General features: G+C 40.6%; 1 protein-coding gene across 4 annotated transcripts in view; it reads right to left on the bottom strand.

The window, feature by feature from the left end:
- upf1 (UPF1 RNA helicase and ATPase) overlaps nt 1-23,491 on the bottom strand; it is a 75,152-nt gene that overhangs the window by 40,166 nt on the left and 11,495 nt on the right. For all 4 annotated transcript variants that reach the window (XM_060846489.1, XM_060846490.1, XM_060846491.1 and 1 more), the window contains exons 2-4: nt 5,161-5,303; nt 3,411-3,500; nt 1,273-1,440 (exon numbers count right to left, since the gene is read on the bottom strand). In XM_060846489.1, coding sequence (XP_060702472.1) covers nt 1,273-1,440; nt 3,411-3,500; nt 5,161-5,303 — 401 coding nt within the window. The remainder of the gene's footprint in view (nt 1-1,272; nt 1,441-3,410; nt 3,501-5,160; nt 5,304-23,491) is intronic.

The raw sequence follows: 23,491 nt of genomic DNA, 5'->3' as shown, positions 1-23,491 counted from the left end.
AGACACTTGACAAGTCTTCCAGACTCAAGTTGAACAATTGTGTGATAACATCTGTCCCAATATTTGTTGTGTTTTGTTTTGGAAAGCTGAAGATTCTTTTTCTTCCCCACTTACACATCCCTTGGAAGCACATTTTGTTTCTCTACTTACCTAATTACAATCTGATTGCCTTTCACCACCCCTCTTGGTCACTTGATCTCTCTTCTACCATATTGCAACCTTTCCTTTAATTCTCATTCCTTTTGCTTGCTGTGCAATTTCTTAAAATCCAGGAAATTTTTTACTGATTTAGATAGGATGAAAATACCATCAATTTTGTGTTACTTTTATTTTCTCCATAAATGCCATATGTTGTCAGCCCTGCTGGATCTTTCTAGCATCTGAAATTCTGCTTTTGAACTATCTTATGTATTGAAACACATTTGCTAATTCCATGTCCGTTTGCAAAGTCTTTTCATGCCTTCTTATAATGACTGCATTCCTCCTTAGTGTTAATTATTTGATAGCATTCTGAAATTTAGAAATTGTTTTGCACCGTAAATCACGAACAATGGTTCAGCACTGATCCTTTAGGGTAGCCCCTAACTTTCTGGCATAGAATAACTTTACTTTCTGCACTCTGTCTCATCAGCCAGCTAGTTATGCATTTTACCATTCGACCCCTAACTCAATATATCTTCACTTTCGTCATTAATGTATTATTAAATGTGGTAACTTATTGAACATAATTTGAAAATGCTGAAAAAAATTACCCTTCTCTATTATCTCAAGAATTAAATTAGGTTGGTTCAGTAAAACTAACCCTTTTGAAATCAGTTTCAAATATAGATTGGGTTTTTGATTTGTGTATTCCTTATTCAAACCTAAATATAAGAAGTGATTCCATTACTTTATCCACCATCAATATGAAATTGTGTGGCACATCCTTCTCTGGGCACATTCTCTTGAATGTAGATTAGGTATCTAGGAGTCCTCTAACATTACACTTTTTCCTACTATATTTAGTATATGCATCAGTGCCTCCTATTTCACCTCTGTACTATTTTGAAAGTTGAGATATGATCATCCTTATAAAGGGGGCTTTATTCCTCAGCTTTATTAGTTATTCCTATATTTCTCTTAAAAATTAAAATGCAGTTTTAATATCTCTAAAATTATCTTTTAATGTCATGCTTAACTAATCTGACTCTGAGCCTTCCTTGTCTCTGTAGTTTAGTCATCACAATATATATTAGCCATAAGTATTTGTAGCTTCAGATCAAACTGACTCACCTGCATAGGAGCACCACCACAGAGTCAGCCTTAGCAGGGATGAAACCCAGGAGGAACACATTCCTGCAACCACAATTATAACACTCCAGGACAGTCTCTCCCAATGGCCCATCTTTGTGAAGAGTCACTTCCTTGCACTTGGCTCTCACCAGATGATTTACAATATGGCTGCAAGATCAAATCAAAGGGAAGATGAAACCAAAGGAAATCTAGGCTACTTGAAAATTAAAGATGAGCCCTCACCCAGCTAACAGTTAAAAAGGCCAATACTGGTGCTTCATTTGGACAAGAGAAATTGTCTGAGAACATCCCAAAAGACTTCATAGCTATCAATATTTCAGAAGTATAACAGTTTTTGAGGGCAAACTGAAAATAGCAATATTTTAATGAGTTTAAAAACTGCTTCTGATTATGTTGATGGATAAATATTGTCCAGGATACTAGGAAACACTCCTCTACCTAGCTTTGAAAAGTGTCATGGAATTATTAAAACCATCTGAATTGGCAGAAAATTTTGCAGCTCTTCAGAGTAACACCACCTCCAATAGTGCAGCATTCCTCATTACTGCATTGAAGGTTCAGCCTGGATTACCTCTTAAGTTGAGAACTCATCTTCAACTCATGACATTTAAAAGAGTTAAGAATTCTACTGGAGGCAGATTGACACAAAAAGATGCTTTCAAATACATTTCACTAACATTTAAAAAGATATGAGACTTGCTAGAATAGGCTTGGCACAGAAGGAGAGTTTAGCGAATTACTATGTGCTTAGCAGCATTGCATGCCAGGAACACCACAGCTGTAGGATATATAGAATAAAACGGAGTTCCTCACTTCATTATTTCACTAGCATTAAGAGGAAGTTTTCACTGTAATGAAAACAAAATGAATCCTTATGTCTACTATGCCTACTTTTGCAACTGCAATCTATAGCTTACTGACTGTCCCAATCTTTCAATAAAAACTTCCAGCACTGCACATAAGAACAGATGAATTAGCAGCTCAAACTTATCTAAGTGTTTGCAATAGCTCAGTTAGCACTGCTCTTGTCTCAGAGTCACAAGGTTATGGGTTCAAGTCCCATTCCAGAGCACACAAATCAAGGCTGACATTTTAATGCATAACCAACAAAATGCCATTTCTTGGACAAGAATTTAAACTGAAGCAGTTTATTCTTTCAGTTAAGTGCGAGTGTGTCTATGGCACTATTTTAAAGAGGACCAGGTTAGTTAGGCCCAACTTCCTGGTCAATATTTATCCTTGATACAAAATCACAAAAATAGACTGATTGTTATCACTGTTGTCTATGGGAGCATGTAGTACATAAATTGGTAGCCTTCACTTCTTGCAGTAAAATAGTGTAAATTGGTGTAAAGCACTACAAGTTTGTTGTGAGGCACAATATAAATGCAAGGACTTTTATCCTGAAATGAAAATTTAACTGAAGTTGAATTGCTTTATTTGTTAGAAATAATTAAGTTAAATATGTTGTAAGTTTATTCTTTACACAACGCAATGCAATATTAGAGGCAGGACCACTGAAATAAATAGGATCTTTAAATGTAAAATTCAACAGACAAAGACAGTGTTCACAGAATCTAGCTTTGACAGTGTGGCTACAATGCAGTGAGAAAACTCACTTCCAAAACCCCATACCGCTGAATAAAAATTAACAATAGTATGGCAAGGTTAACAAGTCTATGAGAGAAGTGGATTTAAGTATTTAAATAGCTCATCATGAAAATAAATCAAAACTATTTCTATCAATTTTACTTCAGTCAATGCTGTATGGGCAATTACCACAGTCAATCTGCACGCAACAGGCAGTGAATGGACTGGCCAACATAATCTGCTTTTGCTTTAGAGAACAGTGTTGCCAAGCACACCCAGGAACTCAGCGCTCCTTTACAAACAATGACATGGGATCTTTTATATAATTCCGAGTAGGCAGGTAGAGTTTCAGTTTGAAGTTTCACATCCAATATACAGAAATCCCCTAAAATCCCCTAAATAAAAAGGTACAACCCAAGATCAAAGCATGGCCTGATTCCACAAACTTCAAACTCCGAGTTAAGACTGCAGTCAACTGAACTTATGTCACCCTGAAGAATTTGTTCACTATCACAACACTCATTTACCTGCCAGAGGTGTTTCCACGGCCATTACAGAACCACTTCTTGCTGGTGTTGCAGTAAACAACACAGGCTGGATCATGAATTCCGCAATAACTGTGAAGAGAACAGAATGAGTGGAGAAAACAGCTTTCACCGTCTTGTATTCTGATGGGAAACCAGGTTTCAGGAGAATCTAGTCATGTAGTATCCTCATTGTCTGATGGTTGCTAATCACAGCTCTCCACATATTTTGACACCATCAGATCACAATAGGCAAAAGGAGATGCTAGGTCCCTATACCCACCTCAACTTATGAGGATTGAACTTGAATCATGAGACATTAAGTGCCATGCTCTAGCCAACTAACTTATTTTGGAATATTAATTTTTAACAAAAGGGAGGAGATGGAGGAAAGGACCAAGAACATAATTTCAGCAGCAGGCAGAAAACATTCATTAGACATATTGCTCAAGCAGCTTTTCCCAACCAGGAGATGGAATGCAACAGGATTAATTTCAGGGTGAGTGCGCGCATGCGAGGGTGCCCGAGAGAGAGAGAGAGAGAGAATAGACATGCTTATTTACACTACATATATTAATCATAGTTAAGTTTCCCATTGGGTAGCAACATTAGAAATGGAAGTGGTTTGGAGTACAATTACCAGCTATTCATCAAATTTTGTCACTGAATACAAACCTATTAACAAGACATTCATGCATCAAGTGATAGCCCCATGTATCTGTTCCCCTTGTCCTTCTAGATGAAAGTGGTCGTGGGTTTGGAAGTTGATATCTAATGACCTTTGGTGAATGAGTTTAGATGACCAAAAATTTGGCCAAAGCTGTAGGTTTTAAGGGAGTCCTAAAAAGAGAAAAGTGATATCCAAAGGTGGAAAGATGTATAGGATGAATTTCAAAGCATAGGATCTTGGACTTAAAGGGTCAGACCAACAGTGATGCCATTATAATCAGGGAGGCTCAAGAAGCCAGAATCAGAGAAGCAGGGATATCTAAAAGGGTTGTGAACCCAGAGGAGATTAGAGAGATTGGTAAGGGTGAAGCCATGGAGTCTTCTGACAAGGATAATTATAGAATCCAGACATTGCTCAACTCTGAGTCAATGTAGATTTGTGAGCTGATGTGAGGAGGGGAATGGGATTTGCAGCCAGTTAAGACACAGGCAGTGTTTTAGGTGGCCTCATGCTTATGGATAATAAAATATGGGAGACCAGAAAGAAGTGTATTGGAATTGTCAAGTCTAGAGGTCAAGACTAATCACGAGACAAAGGTGCTGTTTCATATTCTGCAAGTCAAGTAGATCACTGCAATGGATTGGAATCTGACTGACCATTTCTGGAACTGTACTGAGTTAAATGACAGAGGAAAGGTCAATAAGCAGATAAAATTGACAACTATAAAAAAGGCACAGCATGCAAAAGGCAAATATAACCTATCATCTCTGCATCAACTGAATAAATGAGCAATCCATTAAATTAAAATTTTCAGCATCTGGACTGCAGCCTTGCAGGCTACCGAACTTCAGGTGTGAAGCCAATTTCCTTTTAAATCAGTTGAGAATTCTTGGCTCAGACACCAAGCTGTGCAATGAATTCCAAATACCCACCCAGTTTTTCTTGTCCTGCCTCCTTCAGGGATCTGTGGACATGCAGTCTATGGTCTCACTTTTTCTACACTTTCTCTCCAAGAGGCTTAGCTGCCCTGCTTCTTCCAACTTCACTTCCTTCAAGATTAAATAAGTAATCAGACCATGGTACCTGCAGGCATGCAAAGGAAGATCCTTTGTGTAGTATGTATCCTCTTCATCCTCTTCAAAGTTCAGTTCTGGTAATAACTGACTTGCTTTGGCAACAGCATCATCAATTGCTCCATTCTGGAGAACTCCATCTGGTCCATTCACCTGTCAAAATATTGACAATTACTGTCAGCACACAGAAAAGGGCAAATAAAGTATCTAATCTTCTCATCATATAGAGCTTCTGTTCACAATGTATTGAATTTAGGTGATCTGTGGATCATAAAAAAAGGGATTGATGGCCTTTTTCTGTACGGTTACAGAGTCTCGTTTTGTAGTCCCTGCCCTAAGTAATAATAGTGTAACTCAGATGGTAATATACACCAGCAAACTAGTGTGGACTAGCCTTCATTATTCCATATTTTCACATTAAAAGGAAGTCAAGTAAGTGCTTCCAGCTTTTATGCAGCAACAGTTCAAGAACAGCACTAGTCTCTACCAACACAGCATACCATGAACGGGGAACATAAGTACATCAGGGCGCAATTGAAAATGATAGCAGCCAGGAGTCTGCTCTTCATTTCTTCAGTATTTAATCTTGCCCATCAGGCAGCTAGGCTCTTTCTCTCATCAAGTAAAATCACAGCTCGAGAGACATATCAATTAGGCCACAGTCCAAGGATTTTACATTAAGGAAGGTAATGATCTAGCGATATTATTGTTAAACTATTAATCCAGTGATCTAGGTAATGCTCTGGGAATCTGGATTCAAATCCCTTTATGGCAAATGGGAGAATTTGAATTCAATTAAAAAAATCTAGAATTAAAAGTCTACTCAAAGTTCGGAAGAAGATTTGGAGCTCGGGTGCTCGTTGTTGTGGTTCTGTTCACCAAGCTGGGAATTTGTGTTGCAGACGTTTTGTCCCCCGTCTCGGTGACATCCTCAGTGCTTGGGAGCCTCCTTTGAAGTTTCCTCCGGCATTTATAGTGATTTGTACCTGCCACTTCCGGTTGTCAGTTCCAGCTGTCCGCTGCAGTGGTCTGTATATTGGGTCCAGGTCGATGTGCTTATTGATTGAATCTCAGAACAGCCAGGGAATTCCTAGAGGCATGGCACTCTTCCACAGTTTCAATCTTGAATCAAATCCTGGGGATTTAATTCACTTCCAGCTCCATTTCCTCTATAACGTGGACATTTTTCAGGATGTCACCATCTGTTCCCCCATATGCTATATCTTCCATGTCCTTTTCCACAGTAAATGCAGATGTAAAATACCTGTTTAGTATCTCTGCCATCTCGTGCAGCTCCACACATAAGCCTTGCTGATCTTTGAGGGGCCCTATTTTCTCCTGAGTTAGCCTTTTGTCCTTAATTTATTTGTAAAAATCCTTTGGATTCTCCTTAACCCTAGTTTACCAAAGCTATCTCACATTCCCTTTTCGCCCTCCTGAGTTCCCTCTTAAGTACAGTCCTACTGCCTTTATACTTAGGATTCACTCAATATCTCATCTGTACCTGTCATATTCTTCCTTTTTCTTAACCAAAACCTCCATTTCTCTAGTCATCCAGCATTCCCTGCACCTACCACCCCTTCTTTTCACTCTTTCACAGGAATATACTGTCTCTGGACTCTTGTTACCTCATCTTTGAAGGCTTCCATTTTCTAGCTGCCCCATTACCTGCAAACATCTGTCCCCAATCAGCTTTTGAAAATTCTTGCCTAATACTGTCAAAATTAGATTAAAGGTTCAATTGGCAAGCATTTGAAGTGGCCATAACACTTAGTTTAAAAGTAATTATGGAAAGTGATAAGGAGAGTACAGAGATAAGTGTCTAAAGTGGGGGTGGGAAGGACAATTTCAATATCATTAGGATACAGCACTCAGACTGAGAGCAGCTACTTGCAGGTAAGCATACATTTGGAAATGAGTTAAAAATCACAACATCAAGTTATAGCCCAACAGATTTATTTGGAAGCACTAGCTTTCGGAGCATTCTCCATCAGGTGGTTAAGACATAGAATTTATAGGAAACGTTTACAGTGTGATGTTACTGAAATTATATATTAAAAAAGACCTGGATTTTTTTGTAAAGTCTCTCATCTTTTGGAGTGAACATGCTGGTTTCAGTTCTTTCATATGTTAAATTGCAGAACTTTTTAAAAGTTACATTCTCAAGTGCATTGAAGGTACGAGGTGTCCTGTGCCACAATGTTCAGACGTATTCTAATCTAAAATATGGATTTACAGAATCTTACATGGATTCAAGCAGTTATTGAGCAAAATAAAGTGTAGTTCTGCAAGTATGAATTTACCCCCAAAAAACATTGTGCGCACACGTGTGCGTGTGTTTTGGGGGGGGGGGGGGGGGCTGCGTTTATGAGCGTGAGAGACTATGTGAGTGAGTGCTCCAAGGGCTATAAATCTGTGAGAGAGCACATGAGACTGTGGGAGTGTATGAGAGAGGGTCTGTGCATGTGTGCACGCCCATCAGACTGCCGGAGCGTCTGTGCGCGCGCCTGTCAATCTGCCGGAGCGTCTGTGCGCGCGCCTGTCTGTGATACAAATGTCTTTTAAGAGTATATACTTGAGAATTCAAGTCCAGTGTGAAGGACAAAGGCACTAGTTCAAGGAACTCTGGGCATCAAGGGATATGAAGAGTTTTGTGAAGAAAAAGGCAACAGCACACGTCAGGAGTGCGTAATAAAATAAGGGAGGTGCTTCAAAAGTATAGACAGTGCAGGAAATTGCTTTATAAAGGTAAATTAGGAGGACAAGGAGGTCCACAAAATATCTTTGACCGATAAAATCTTGGGTTTTCTTGATTCTTAAAAGAAAGAAAATTACAACAGAAAAGTGGGACCCATTAAAATCCATGGGCCAACTTGTGCATGCAGCCAGTGGATTTGGATAGGGTCATAGATGAATTCACAGAAGTAGTACTCATTATTGGGGGGGTGGGGGGGAATTTATCTGGGACGGTGAGGTTCTTGAAAAATCTTGAAATCTGTGAGGAACCATTAAATATATTAATGGGCGTACAGGTGCACGAATCCCCAGGACATGAGATGTATTCCAGGTTGCAATGAGACAGGGGAGATTGCTGGGGCCCTGGTGGAGATATTTAATAATTTGCTGGCCACAGGTGAAGTGCCAGATGATTAAAGGATAGCTCATGTAGTTGGTTTGCTCATGGACAGTAGAAGATTTGGCCTGGTAATTACAGACCTGTTGATACTAGTGGTAGGGAAATTATTCAAATACATTCTGAAGGACAGGGCTAATCCATACTTGGAAAGGCAAGGGTTGATCAGTGATCGTCACCAAAGATTTGTTTGCAGGCAATTCTATCTGACTAATTTAATTGATTACTTTAAAAAGTGATTAAATATACTTTTGAAGGTAGTACAGTTGATTTGATTTACTTTCTGAGCCTGTCCAAGTCCTTCTGCAGTCTGGCCACTTCCTCAACATTACCTATCCCACATTATTTGTGTCATCTGCAAACTTAGCAATGATATCTTTAGCTCCTTTATCTAGATCATCAAAACATTGTGAATAGTTGTGGTTCCAACTGAACCTGCGCAACTCCACTAGTCGTTGGCTGCCATCCTAAAAAAAAGGACACTTTTGTCCATAGACCTGGACTTATGCTAGTCAGACAAGTATTCTACAATCTCAGCCTGAATAATGGACTCTATAATCTGAACAACAGAGGTCAGGCTAACCAGCCTATAGTTTCCTGCCTTCTGCCTCTCTTCCTTCTTAAAAGAGGAGCGTTACATTATCGATTTTCCAGTGACCGCCCCTGACTCCAATGATTCTTGAAAGACCGGCAATGCTCCAACTCTGGGCTGTAGCCCATCTGTTCTGGGTGATATATCCATCTTCAGATCTTTCAGATTCCCCAGCACATTTTCCTTAGTGATAGCCACTGCCCACCAAATCTCTTGAAGTTCTTGTATGGGACTGATGTCTTCCACTGTGAAGACTGATGCAAAGGACCTATTCAGTTCCTCCACCATTTCTTTGCTTCCCCATTACTACTTTGCCAGCCTCACTGGTGGTGATCTTTCTTGTCCTTCATGATTTTATAAACCTCTATAAGGTCAGCCCTCAGCCTCTGACCCTCCAGGGAAAAACATCTGGGAGACAAACCAGTTGTGAGCATATAAAAGCTCAGCTGATAATCCCAGTAGTGTGATTCACTCAAGTTAAAGATTACAGATCCAGATTGAGAACAGGAAAATACACTGTCACATCAACAAGTACTTAAAAGATAACACCAGTGGATCCATTCAGACCATTCTGAACAAAACTGGGGAATTTCTGCAGGTGTTTACCATCTTTGGTAAACACCATAGCTACACAGCTAAGGTTGAGTGCTACTCTCAACATGACACCGAAATATATCTTGGAAGAGGAGGTGAAATTCATAGTGAGGAAAAAAGAATTCTGAAGGACTTTGTGGTTGAGACTGATGACATATGCCAGGACCTTTGAGGCAATGTGCAAGATTTGTCTTACTGACATTTGATGTTTATAGTTTACTATAATAAGCTATTTTCTCATCAATTTATGTTGAATTTATACTGACCTTAGATTTCAGAGTATTGGCACTTATTCAAAATAGCATTTAATATTCGTTTTGACTACTAAATACAAAAGAATTATTTGATTTAAACCTTGGAATGTAGCTTTATTCTTTCAGTAATTAACTGGGACTTCAGATTTTCTTCTTTAAAAACAAAAAAAATGTGGTCTCAACTAAGATCATATCAACACTTGAAATAAAACAAAAGGTTTTAGGACATAGAAACTAGGAGAGTGGGCAAATCAGTGACAGATGGAATACAATGTGGGAAAGTGAGATGTTTTGTACTTTGGGTAGGAAAAGGTGATGTAGACTCTTTCCAAAATGGGGAAAAGCTTCGGAAATCTGAAGCAGAGAGATTTGGGAGCCTAGTTCAGAATTGTCTTAAGGTCAATACAGAGGTATAGCTGGCAGTTAGGAAATTACAATTAGTATTCATTTCAAGACAGTTAGAATATAAGATCAGAGATCTACATCCTAAGTTGTATGACACTGGAGACCATATTTGCAATATCCTGTATCTAAGGAAGGATGTACTGGTGTTGGAGGGGGTCCAGGGGAGGCTTACAAGAATGATCCCAGGGATGAAGGGCTTGTTATAAGAGCAACAGTTGAGCAATCAGGATCTGTACTTGATAGAGTTTAGAAGGATGAGATAATTAAAACTTACAGAATACTGAGTGGCCTGGATAGAGTGGACATGGAAAGATGTTTCCACTAGTAGGAGAGACTAGCACTGGAAGGCACAACCTCAGGGAAGGGACTACCCATTAGAAATGAGAAGAAGAATTTCTTCAGCCAGAGGGTGAGGAATCTGTGGATTTCATTGCTGCAGAAGGCTGTGGACACCATGTCATTGCGTATATTCAAGACAAAAACAGAAGTTCGTGATTAGCAAAGGGATCACAGGTTACAGGGAGAAGGCAGGACATTGGGGTTGAGATCTATAGGATAGTAGATTCAATGGTCTGAATGACCTAACTCTGCTTTTATGGGCTGGACAGTAGACAGGAAGACCTGTTCCCACAACAGGACACAGATTTAACATATTCAGCAAATGGAGGAATGATGATTTTAGGAAATTACACTTTTACAGTGTGAGCAGTGAGTGGTTAAGGCCTAAATGCACTACGTGAGTGTGTGGTAGATGCAAGTTCATTGAAGTATTCAAGCAGGAATTAGATTACATGAAAGGGAAGAATGTGCAACAGGGAGAAATTACTGGAATTATACTTCAGAAAGCCAGCACAGAATAACAGGCTGAAATGATATCCTTCTGCATGGAGGGATCCAGTGGCCTTCAGGATCTTCTAGCCTGACTGCAATTTTACCTAGATAGCATTGAATATGACAATCACTTCTGTACAGAGTTTTGGGTCCTCCTCTAAAAAGGAAATAATTGCATTAGAAACACTTTTGATCAGGTTCACTTGATTTGTGAGGTAACGTTGTTGCTTTTTTGAATTTCATCATTTAAAATTTAGAACAAGGAGTAGCAATCTGATTAAAACATAGAACTGGGAACAGATTTGACAGTGTGGATGTTGATAAGATGGTTCGCGTCAACGGAGAGAGAACTAGGGAGGCACATTTAAGCCAAAAATGAAAAGAAGGTTTTTCTCCAAGTTGAGAGTCTTAGTGGAGAAAGGTGATTGAATGCTGCTAAATTCTGAATTAGATAGATTCCTGATAAGGGAATCAAAGGGTGGAGCAGACAGAATGAGTTGAGGGCACAGTCATGATCTTGTCAAATGGTGGAACAGGCTTTAAAGGGCTGAATAGCCTTCTCCTGATTCATATGTTGACATATTCACTATAATCAAATGGAAAATTTTGATATGTACAAAAACAGCATTGATGTAGCGGAGGAAAAGATGGGGGGTGGTGCCAGTGTAGTTGCGGAAGATGGACTGTTCCACATATTCCCCAACTACACTGGCACCACCCCCCATCTTTTCCTCTGCTACATCGATGACTGTATCGGCGCTGCCTTGTGCTCCCACGAGGAGGTTGAACAGTTCATCCACTTTACCAACAGCTTCCACCCCGACCTCAAATTCACCTGGACCGTCTCAGACTCCTCCCTCCCCTTCCTAGACCTTTCCATTTCTATCTCGGGCGACCGAATCAACACGGACATTTACTATAAACCAACTGACTCCCACAGCTACCTAGACTACACCTCCTCCCACCCTGCCCCCTGTAAAAACGCCATCCCATTTTCCAAATTCCTTCGTCTCCGCTGCATCTGCTCCCAGGCGGAACAGTTCCAACACCGTACAGCCAAGATGGCCTCCTTCAAGGACCGCAGTTTTCCCCCAGACGTGATCAACGATGCCCTCCACCACATCTCCTCCACTTCCCGCCCCACCAGGACAGAACCCCACTGGTTCTCACCTACCACCCCACAACCTCCATACACAGCGTATCATCCGCCGTCATTTCCGCCACCTCCAAATGGACCCCACCACCAGGGATATATTTCCCTCCCTCCCCTCCCAGCGTTCCGAAAAGACCACTCCCTCCGTGACTCCCTCATCAGGTCCACACCCCCCACCAACCCAACCTCCACTCCCGGCACCTTCCCCTGCAACCGCAAGAAATGCAAAACTTGCGCCCACACCTCCTCCCTTACTTCCCTCCAAGGCCCTAAGGGATCCATCCATATCCGCCACAAATTCACCTGCACCTCCACACACATCATCTATTGCATCCACTGCACCCGATGTGGCCTCCTCTATATTGGGGAGACAGACCGTCTACTTGCGGAACGTTTCAGAGAACACCTCTGGGACACCCGGACCAACCAACCCAACCACCCTGTGGCTCAACACTTCAACTCCCCTTCCCACTCCACCAAGGACATGCAGGTTCTTAGCCTCCTCCATCGCCAGACCATAGCAACACGATGGCTGGAGGAAGAGCGCCTCATCTTCCACCTAGGAACCCTCCAACCACAAGGGATGAACTCAGATTTCTCCAGTTTCCTCATTTCCCCTCCCCCCACCTTGTCTCAGTCAAATCCCTCAAACTCAGCACCGCCTTCCTAACCTGCAATCTTCTTCCTGACCTCTCCGCCCCCACCCCACTCCGGCCTATCACCCTCACCTTGACCTCCTTCCACCTATCGCATCTCCATCGCCCCTCCACCAAGTCCCTCCTCCCTACCTTTTATCTTAGCCTGCTGGACACTTTCCTCATTCCTGAAGAAGGGCTTATGCCCGAAACGTTGAATCTCCTGTTCCTTGGATCCTGCCTGACCTGCTGATCTTTTCCAGCAACACAATTTCAGCTCTGATCTCCAGCATCTGCAGACCTCACTTTCTCCTCCACAGTACAAGCTTGTCACTCAAATTTCCACAATGCACAAAATCTTTTAAGAATGGAACATCACAGGTCGCCAATAGCACAATCAAATTCAAAATTAGGCTTGCTCATATCAAACCTTCAACGTATGAATATATGCATTCATTTTTATTTCTAGTCCAATTAATCCCTTAAAGATAGTGTTGACCAGCACAGAAAGAAAACATTTCTGGTCTGTAAAGTCTCAAATACCAACAAAACCCAAGGCATTACAGAAACCCAGACACAGTTCTTGAGAAAAGACAATTCCAAACAAACAAACAGATAGTTAGTCATACAATTAGCATCACAGGCCAAGGTTCTTTGGTGACTTGAATTAATGGAGCAGTACCGCAATCAAAATCTGACAATGGCATAGTTGCTTACATCACACCGAAAGCTAACCCACTTTTGTCATCAAATCAGTCATAGTGGTTAGACAGCTGTCAGTGAAATCATGAAAAATTTCTTAAAAGACTATTCATTCTGTTCTTATCACTCAATTAGAACACATGCAACATTTATACTCGCAAATGCACCAAATGTTTCAGAGAACATAACTCTCTAACAGTTTGTGTTCTCTCCTACAACATTCATTCCTATGTCACTGAGTTTGTGTGGGCGGTCATCTCTTGCTAACATACTAACTTGGTTTACATTTACTGGGAACCTCTTTTACTGCACTGTAATTTGAATAGAATAACATTGTACCTGTAGTATCGTCTGGCTGTGGAAGAGCAATCAAAATTTGGCACAGCGCCACTGTCCAAAATTCATCACAAAAAGGAGTGATTTTGTCCCCATCTTGCTGGATGTTTTACTCCATCAATAGACATGCGTGAGTCAGCTGTAATATGTCATGTAATAAGACTGCAGATGATGTTGGTCAAAGACAGAAAAATCCTTTAAAGTTGTAACTAAATTGAAACTTTTGTTTTACAGAAAAAAAATGTTCACTACTGTCTTATACAGAATGGCAGTAGAATCCCTAATCCACATTTGAATCATCTGTAAAATCCAACCTTTCAATCAAATTGAAAATCATTCTCACACCCATTAGATACGTCTCCACTCATTTTAATTATCATTCCTCCAATTCATATGCTTATATGTTTCTGGCACCCAAACGGTCTGGACTCTTTTTACATTATAATGCAAAAGTAAACTATTGTAATATTCAGAATGAGTGTTACAATACAAAATATCAGTCTTCTCCAACTGCATTAAATGTTTCACACAAAAGTAAATATGTATGCTATGTAAGTGTCACCAACCCTCTCACGAGTTCTGAGAAAAGAAAGGCCTTTGTCAGAATTGACTGCACTCAGTCCATGTCACATGATAAGTATTTGCACTTAAAAAGGTACATGCAGAAGATATGAATCATCAACCCAAATAGTTAGTATAAACCTAAAAGCAACTACAAATGTAAAGAACTCTAACACAATTTGAATTATGCGAAGTGCATTTTGGTCTTCAAAATGTCAACTAAATAACAACTGCTTGCTGGAACAACAACATAAGCAACATGCAGGTAAAGTACGGTTCCAAGGGTCAAATACTACAAAACAAGATTGACTAAATAATAAGAGTACTGTTCATTCAGTTAATAGTTTTGTGTGAATGTACAAGATACATTTACAAATCTAACAAAAGTGGCTTCCAATATGGTTTAAAAAAATCTGTAGTTTGAATAATGGGTATTTAAATAATAAATGGAGTAGAGTCTACCAGCTGATTCAATTGCTACAGTTTCAGACTCTCAGTATTTTGAAGTCAATGAAGCTTAGCCAAGATGGAGAAAAAGTACCTTTCAGAATTCATCTGGAACAAATGTTATTTTATACAACATTTCTGAAAAATTATTCGAACCCTATCAAGATTTTCATAAAAAGTAAAAGTCAGTATTAATAAAGATAGATTTAACTCTTCTTCCTATTTGAGAGAAGATTGTTACTTTTATTCTTATGGGCAATTGCAGGAGGTCTGCGCTATCCACAGTGCTCACACCTGGTGTTTCTGTAACTATCAGTAGTAAAGATTTTAATCCACTTCCTTCCATCTGTTGTTCAGAGCCCACATGCAATGGGTTTATTCTGACTGAAATGCAAATAATGATAATGTTTCTAATATTAAAGAAAGACATTTTGCCTGAGTACATTAAAAAAAGGTCTGTGTGATGTCTGTGTGATGTAGATGTAGTCAGGCCACAGAGCATGGATGAACACAATACTGATGAAGAGCTTATGTTCAAAATGCCAACTCTCATGCTCCTTGGATACTGCCTGACCGGCTGTGCTCTTCCTGCACCACATTTTTTGACTCTGATCTCCAGCATCTGCAGTCTTACTTTCTCATAGAGCATGGATGTAAAGCAGTCCGTACTACAGCACATATACTGATTAAATATATCACAGCAACCAACCAGCATAAAAGGGGGGGAAAAAAAGTGTAATCACAGCCCCCTTTCACTTGCTACTTTCTCAAGTACTGAAATTTAAATAGATTACCTACCAGAGTGGAACACTATGTGCATTGGTCAATAAGCTCAAGTTCAAAAGTAGCATCTTAAAAAGATAAAAATGAGGATTTTTTTTTAAAAGTAGCATGTCAAGACATTTTTCCATTTAGTTTTTGTACACTGTAGAGATTTTATTCCACAAAGACATTACTGAAAAACTGACCAGATACTATGGAGGAGACAAAATCCCTAACTGTTTCTGAAAGGGAAATGGATAAAGATTTATTGGAGAAAAAAAAGATAAAAGAATACAAAAATTGCTTCAAGTGGATAACATTTTAGAGTCAAACAATGAGATGTCAAGTGGCCATCTTCAGTACTATACAATTCTATAAATTCCTGGCAATAGAGTGATTAGCAGTCTGAAGGATGGAAGTGACAGTCTGGTGATATTATTGCTGGAATGTTAATCCAGAGACTCAGGTAATGCTCTGGAGACTTAGGTTCAATTTCTGTCAGGGCAAGTGGCAAAATTTGAATTCAAATAAAATCCGGAATTAAAAGTTAAACAATGACCATGGCACAGTTGTCGATTATCGGAAAAAACTCATCTTGTTCACTAAATGTCCTTTAGGGAAGGAATCTGCCATCCTTACCTGGTCTGATCTACATGCGACTCCAGACCCATATCTATGTGGCTGACTCTCAACTGCCCTTTGGGCAATAAATGCTGGAATAGCCAGTGACGCCCTCATCCCAGGAATGAGCTTTTAAAACATGAATGGTGGAGCACAACTGGAGGGCTGAATGGCCAACTCCTGTTCCTAGTCTCTATGATCCTTCCATATTTCAAGATAATAGAGTCTCTCTCAAATCAGTCATGGGATGAATGTGTTACTGGCTAGACCCGCATTCACTCCCCATCCAGAAATGCCCCTCAAGAACAATGAGCTACCTTCTTAAAGAACTCATGAATAAAGAATAGTATTGACTACATTCCATTTACATTTATTCAATAATTTGACACTTAATCTCATTAATGCAAAAATTATGAGTTTTTAGTGTAGATACTGTTATCAATGGCAGCAGGATTGTCTACCTAGAAAATTCCATATCACTGCACGTGGGTTTAGTGTTCCTTTGATGGCTGACGAGCACAACCTTAGAGCCCCACTTCTGATCACACACTTGCTTAGTGTTTTTGCGAGGTGGCAGAGTCCTGGGTATCGAGACTGTTGGCATTCCTTTCACTTGCTGACAGGCATTCTTGAAGGACTGTGACCCTTACACAGAAGCTTCAGCCAAGTCAGTTTCTTCTGAATGAGGGTCTCCTGTGCTTTGGGAGATGCAACATTTTGAGGAAAGCCTTAAGGAGTCGATGAAACACTTCCTTTGTCTTCACTCTTTCAACTGCCTTCCTCGAGTTGTGAAAGATGATTTGCTTACAAACTTAAACATCCGAAGTATGTGCTGCCCCAAATGATCATGGCCTCAATGTTAGTGCTATTTGCTGCTTCAAGGACACGGATGTCCGTGCATTTATCCTCCCAACTGATGCAGAGAATCCATCTCAAACTGCAATAATGATACTTCTCAAGAGTCTTATGTGGAGGTGGCATCTAGATGTAGTCTATGTTTTGGAACCATATAGAAAAATCAAAAGGATGGCCTAACACATGGATTTTGGTGTCAGTATGGATGTCTCAAACATTGATAGTGCCACCATGGTAGTTGGCATCTGGGCTCCTGAACTCGATGGCTCCAGGCTGGCCACATCCTTCTCTCTTTTTTTCTTTTCTCCATCTTCTGACGTCGCAGGAAGTCAGCGCGCATGGTGGGTCAGTGGCTGTGGTGGTGATAGTGTCTGCAGTGGAGACTCCTGGCTGTAGTAGGCCTGAAGCATGGGCTCTTGGTGGGGTCGCTGTTGTTGTACCCAGAGCAGGGACTTTGTGGAAGTGCTGAAAATGTATTGAAACCTTTTGCACAGAAGAGGAACTCTATGCAATTTCATCTTATTCTTTTTGTAAATTGAAATGGCTCTAGATTGCAGCAAAAAACACTTTACACTGTATCTTCTGAAATGTGAAAGACAATAAGCAATTCGCCTACTCTCATCCTTATATGTCCAAAGGCAGTGCTTGCAGATTGGATGATGTTGAATCACCCTATTAATGTCAGCCTTAGATGAGAGGTAGCTCACCAGGTTAGGGAAAGATTCCATGTTCGGGACAATTTTGACATTAAGCTTAATGGAGGCATGGACCAGACCTTGACTTGGGGCAGAATGGTAAAGAGGAGTCTTCTTGAACTTGAAGTTGTTCTTCAGTGTGCTTCTGTGAAGACATTGAGCTAGACTTGAAGACTGTCTTCCAAGAGAGCAATGATGACACTGTAATCTGCATACTGAAATTCCGCAAGTGGGGTTGGTGTTGTTTTCTTCTCGGATTTCAACCAATTGAAAAAAAAATCGAGATAGCGTAACAGAAAGAAGGTCGTATGTACCAAAGACTCTGCAACATACCATAGTGACACCCAGTTTAACAAGCAAAACATCAAAATCTGTCTCCATTGTCCCCATGTTTAAGGGAATTATGTTATATTGATCAACCATAATTGCAGCTGGGACATTAGATTTCCTACAGTATGGAAATAGGCCCTTTAGCCCAACAAGTCCACACCGACCCTCCGAAGAGTAACCTACTCAGATCCATTCCCCTACCCTATATTTACCCATAATACACTTAACACTGGGCAAATTAGCATGGCCAATTCATCTGACCGGCACATCTTTGGATTGTGGCACAAAACCAGAGCACTTGGAGGAAACCCATGCAGACACGGGGAGAATGTGCAAACTCCAAACAGACAGTCGCCTGAGGTGAGAATCATATTCGGTCCCTGGTGCTGTAGGGCAGCAGTGCTAACCACTGAGTCACCATGCCGCCTAAGTGGACTGCAGCGGTTCAAGGCGGCAAGCTCAACAGAAACCAATTCATAATTTAACTTAAGAATTCAAAGTCTGTCAAGAAGAACATTCAGATATTTACATATGAATATTCAGTCAAGCAGGAATGACTTGTTGCACATGGAGGCTTTCTTCAGACATTCTATTTTAATAACTTGTAACAATCTAATATCTTAACAGTTATATATTTACCCAACATCCACCTCTGCTGATTCTTCCATTACAATTTTCCAAAATCATTCCTCCCAATAATATTGTCAAAACACTGTCAATTGTCAAAATGCTAAACCACTGCCCAAAAGTACAACAACTATGTAAGTGAACACTAACACACCCAAATACACAACTCAGCTGCACATGTTAGGAAGTGCAAGCAGCTTCACACTGAATGCCCATTTGAAACTATACCACGAAAGGAAGAGCTTATAGCAAAGCAAGTGCAGGAGAGGCTAAGCAGCTCTTTAAAGTGCTAGGGTGTGCTGCTCAAAGTAAATATCACCCAGATCATTTAAACTGACCACTTCGACTCCTACCAAACTGATCAATCAATACCAGTTAAGTGATTTAGGATTCTGATTCTCAAAATAATTTAACTTGCAAAAGAGATTACCAATTGTCACCTCCAACTACAAGCTAATTCCAATCTGAGTACCTTTTAATTTTGAATTCAAGATTAGGAATACACCATTAACAGGTTTAATCCACTCATTAAAGCTCCCATATAATTCCTGAATTTATTACTATTTTCAAATTTAAGATTTACACTAGAGTATTATGTAAAAAGGTCAAACTACAATCTTGAATGAGGACACTGGCTGCAACACATGCTGGAGCACAAATACTAGATGTTTATAATGACAATGAATATTGCTGATGTAAACAACAGTTTATGATTTTATAGACAGCTTTTATTATGGATCAAAATGGGAGAAGGACTTTGGAAGAAATTGCTGAAGCTCACCGAGCTGTGTTTACACAACCGCTTTGTTTGAGAGTGGATGAGAGAGCAAAGGCACATGGAATTTGGGGGGGGCGGGGGGGGGAAGAGGGGGAAACAGGGACAATGACATGCGTGCAAAGTGAGCTTCATCCAACGACAGATTACTGATAATATTTGTGCAATCAGAAATAGTCACAGATGCCATTAGCATGACAAGCCTGTGGCGCCTGGTGAGGTGAATAACATGTGTACTGTGTTTATGATACAGGAGAGAAGTCTCCAAACTGCAGAACACACACACTCACTCTCTCTCTCTCTCTCTCTCTCTCTCTGTGATGAAGTAACCAAAACCTGAGATATGACCAGTGACTTGAGAACATAGAAACAGGAGCAGGCCATTCAACCCCTCAAGCCTATTCCGCTGCCATTCAATGAAATCATGGTTGATTTGTGGCCCAAATCCATATAAATGCATGTACCCCATATCTCTAAACACTAAACAAAAATTTATCTCAGTTTGAAACTACCAACAGATCTAGCATCAGCTGCCCTTTGTGGAAGAGTTCAAACTTCCATTCTTTCTAACATCTCCCCTGAACAGGCTGGCCCCAGTGATTGAAAGGACATGGAAGGGAGGAGATCAGAGAACAGAAGGTCTTAGGAAGCAAAGAGGATATCTCATTGAATCCTGCGGACCAGTGTTATTGAACTAAGAATCATCATTTTGGGGTGTGTATGTATGTCTGTACAGAGATTTAGGGGGTTAAGCATTTCAGGTTGAGAATTCATATTTTTGTTTGCCTGCGATATCAATTTATTTGTAATAAATAGAACATTACAGTGCAGTACGGGACCATCGGCCCTCGATGTTTCCACAGGTTGGCGCAACAATCTGAAGCCCATCTAACTTAAATTATTCTATTCTCATCCATATGCCTATCCAATGACCATTTAAATGCCCGTAAAGTTGGAGAGTCTACAACTGTTACAGGCAGGGCGTTCTACACCTCTCCTACTCTGAACAAAGAAACAACCCCTGACATCCGTCCCACATCCATCAGCCCTCAATTTGAAGCAATGCCCCCTCGTGCTAGCCATCACGATCCTTGGAAAAAGGCTCTCACTGTCCACCCGATCTAACTCTATTATCTTATATGTCTCAATTAAGTCACCTCAACCTTCTCTCTAATGAAAATAGCCTCAAGTCACTCTAATATTGAAAGATTAAATGGGAATATCTCTGAATATTAATGTAATATTAAAGCAGATGACTCCCCATTCCATTTCCACAGACATTTGCCACTCCTCTCCTGCTATTATGAAATTGAACCATCATTCAATCTCTTCCAGTCGGAAATGCTTTCTAGCCATCCTGGAAGTGAGTTATGCCACACATACATTGTCTTGGGGCGTTACAGAATCAGGAAATCATTCACATAAAGATTCCCCAGGATTAGGAAGATAGCATTATCTCAGAGGATGATCTCATCCTAATATTGTACCTGTGAGTGACTGGGGGTTGCCTTCAGTGGCATGTGACTGTGGGGGAGTGGTCAGAATATCTAAGCATGACCAAATGACCTGAATAAAGGGGATGTATTTTCTTTGTTCAGTGCCTTCACATGCCTGCGAGAGGGGGTCAAAGAGGGTCATCTAGCTTGTACAAGCTTTAATAAACTTTAAATGTTTGCAGAAGTTGGTGTATGCAAATTGAATCTTGTATGAGAAACCTCAGTAAAAGAACTGAACATCTCAAACTTTCTTTGTAAGACCATGCTTCCATACCAAGCAACATCCTGGTAAATCTCCTCTGAACCCTTTCCAAAGATTCCACATCCTTCCTATAATGTGGTGACCAGAACTGTATGCAATATTCCAAGTGCAGCCACACCAGAGTTTCGTACAGCTGCATGACCTCATGGTTCCAAAATTTGATCCCTCTACTAATAAAAGCTAACACACCATATGCCTTCTTAACAACCCGATCAACCTGGGTGGCAGCTTTCAGGGATCTATGTACATGGACACAGATCTCTCTGCTCATCTACACTAACAAGAATCTTACCATTAACCCAGTCCTCTGTATTCCTGTTACTCCTTCTAAAGGATATCACCTCACACTTTTTTGCATTAGACTCCATTTGCCACCTCTCAGCCTAGCTCTGCAGCTTATCCGTGTCCCTCTGTAACCTACATCATCCTTGGGCACTATCCACAACTGTACTGACCTTTGTGTCTTCTGTAAATTTACTAACTCATCCTTTTACATCCTCATGAGGTAATTTATAAAAATGACAAATAGCTGTGGACCCAAATCTAATCCTTGGGGTGCACCACTAGTAACTGAACTCCAGGATAAACATTATCCATCAACCATCACCCTCTGTCTTCTTGCAGCTAGCCAATTTCTGATCCAAAACGCTAAAGCACCCTCAGTCACACACCTCCGTATTTTGGACAATAGCCTACCATGGGGAACCTTATCAAATAGGTAAAAAATGAGGTCTGCAGATGCTGGAGATCACAGTTGAAAATGCGTTGCTGGTTAAAGCACAGCAGGTCAGGCAGCATCCAAGGAATAGGAAATTCGACGTTTCGGGCATAAGCCCTTCATCAGGATGATGATGAAGGGCTTATGCCCGAAACGTCGAATTTCCTATTCCTTGGATGCTGCCTGACCTGCTGTGCTTTAACCAGCAACGCATTTTCAACCTTATCAAATACCTTACTGAAATCCATATATGCCACATCAACCGCTTTACTCTCATCCAACTATTTGGTTACCATCTCAAAGAACTCAATAAGATTTGTGAGGCATAACCTACCATTTACAAAACTGTATTGACCATCCCTAATCAACTTATTCCTGTCTTGATGATTATAAATCCTCTCTTATAACCTTTTCCAACACTTTACTCAACTGAAGTAAGGCTCACTGGCCTATAATTACCAGGGTTGTCTCTTCTCCCCTTCTTGAAGGGAACAACATTGCCAACCTCCAGTCTTCTGGTACTATTCCTGATGACAAAGATCAAAGGCTTGGCAATCTACTCTCTGGCTTTCCCAGAGAATTCTAGGATAAATCCCATCCAGCCCTAGGGATTTATTTATTTTCACACCTCCTCCTGGCGAACCTCAATCCCATCTAGTCTAGAAGCCTGTTTCTCAGTATTCTCCTCAACAACATTGTATTTTTCCAGTGTAAATAGTGACAAAAAATATTCATTTAGTGCTTCCCTTATCTCCAGAATAGCATATTCTTGTTAAGTACAAATACATTGTTGGAGTTTTAGTTTAACTCAAGCCCATTCCTCAGGTAAATTGATTCAAAGTACTCAATTCCTCAATCTTTAACTTTTGTAATGCATCAAGATACTGGACTGGAGTATGAGCACATTTCTGCAGAATGGGACGGGACATGATGGAACGACAAAAATAAGCAGACGATACCTGACTGAACAAAATTCCACGTACACAGTAGACTTATCACCGAGTCTGTACTTTAACTCCCCAGAAGAGTTAAGGGCGGCACGGTGGCACAGTGGTTAGCACTGCTGCCTCACAGCGCCTGTAGACCCGGGTTCAATTCCCGACTCAGGCGACTGACTGTGTGGAGTTTGCACGTTCTCCCCGTGTCTGCGTGGGTTTCCTCCGGGTGCTCCGGTTTCCTCCCACAGTCACAAAGATGTGCGGGTCAGGTGAATTGGCCAAGCTAAATTGCCCGTAGTGTTAGGAAGGGGGTAAGTGTAGGGGTATGGGTGGGTTGCGCTTCGGCGGGTCGGTGTGGACTTGTTGGGCCGAAGGGCCTGTTTCCACACTGTAAGTCTAAGTCTAAAAAAAAAGACTTCACTGAAATTTTGGCTCCTCTCATGTAACATTAAGAGATTAATAAGGCTACAGAATTTATAAATATACATTCTGCTTTGTTGCTGCTTTTGATATGTTAAAAGGATTTATGAACATTATGTAATGCTGTACCAGGAGTTACCAGAAGACTTGTCAATATAGATATGAAATTAATTCCCAGTCTGCTCAACTAATCAAAGTA

Source organism: Hemiscyllium ocellatum, chromosome 28 (assembly GCF_020745735.1).
Source record: "Hemiscyllium ocellatum isolate sHemOce1 chromosome 28, sHemOce1.pat.X.cur, whole genome shotgun sequence".
NCBI classification, from domain to species: Eukaryota; Metazoa; Chordata; class Chondrichthyes; order Orectolobiformes; family Hemiscylliidae; genus Hemiscyllium; species Hemiscyllium ocellatum.
This window is presented reverse-complemented; position numbering and strand designations above follow the sequence as displayed.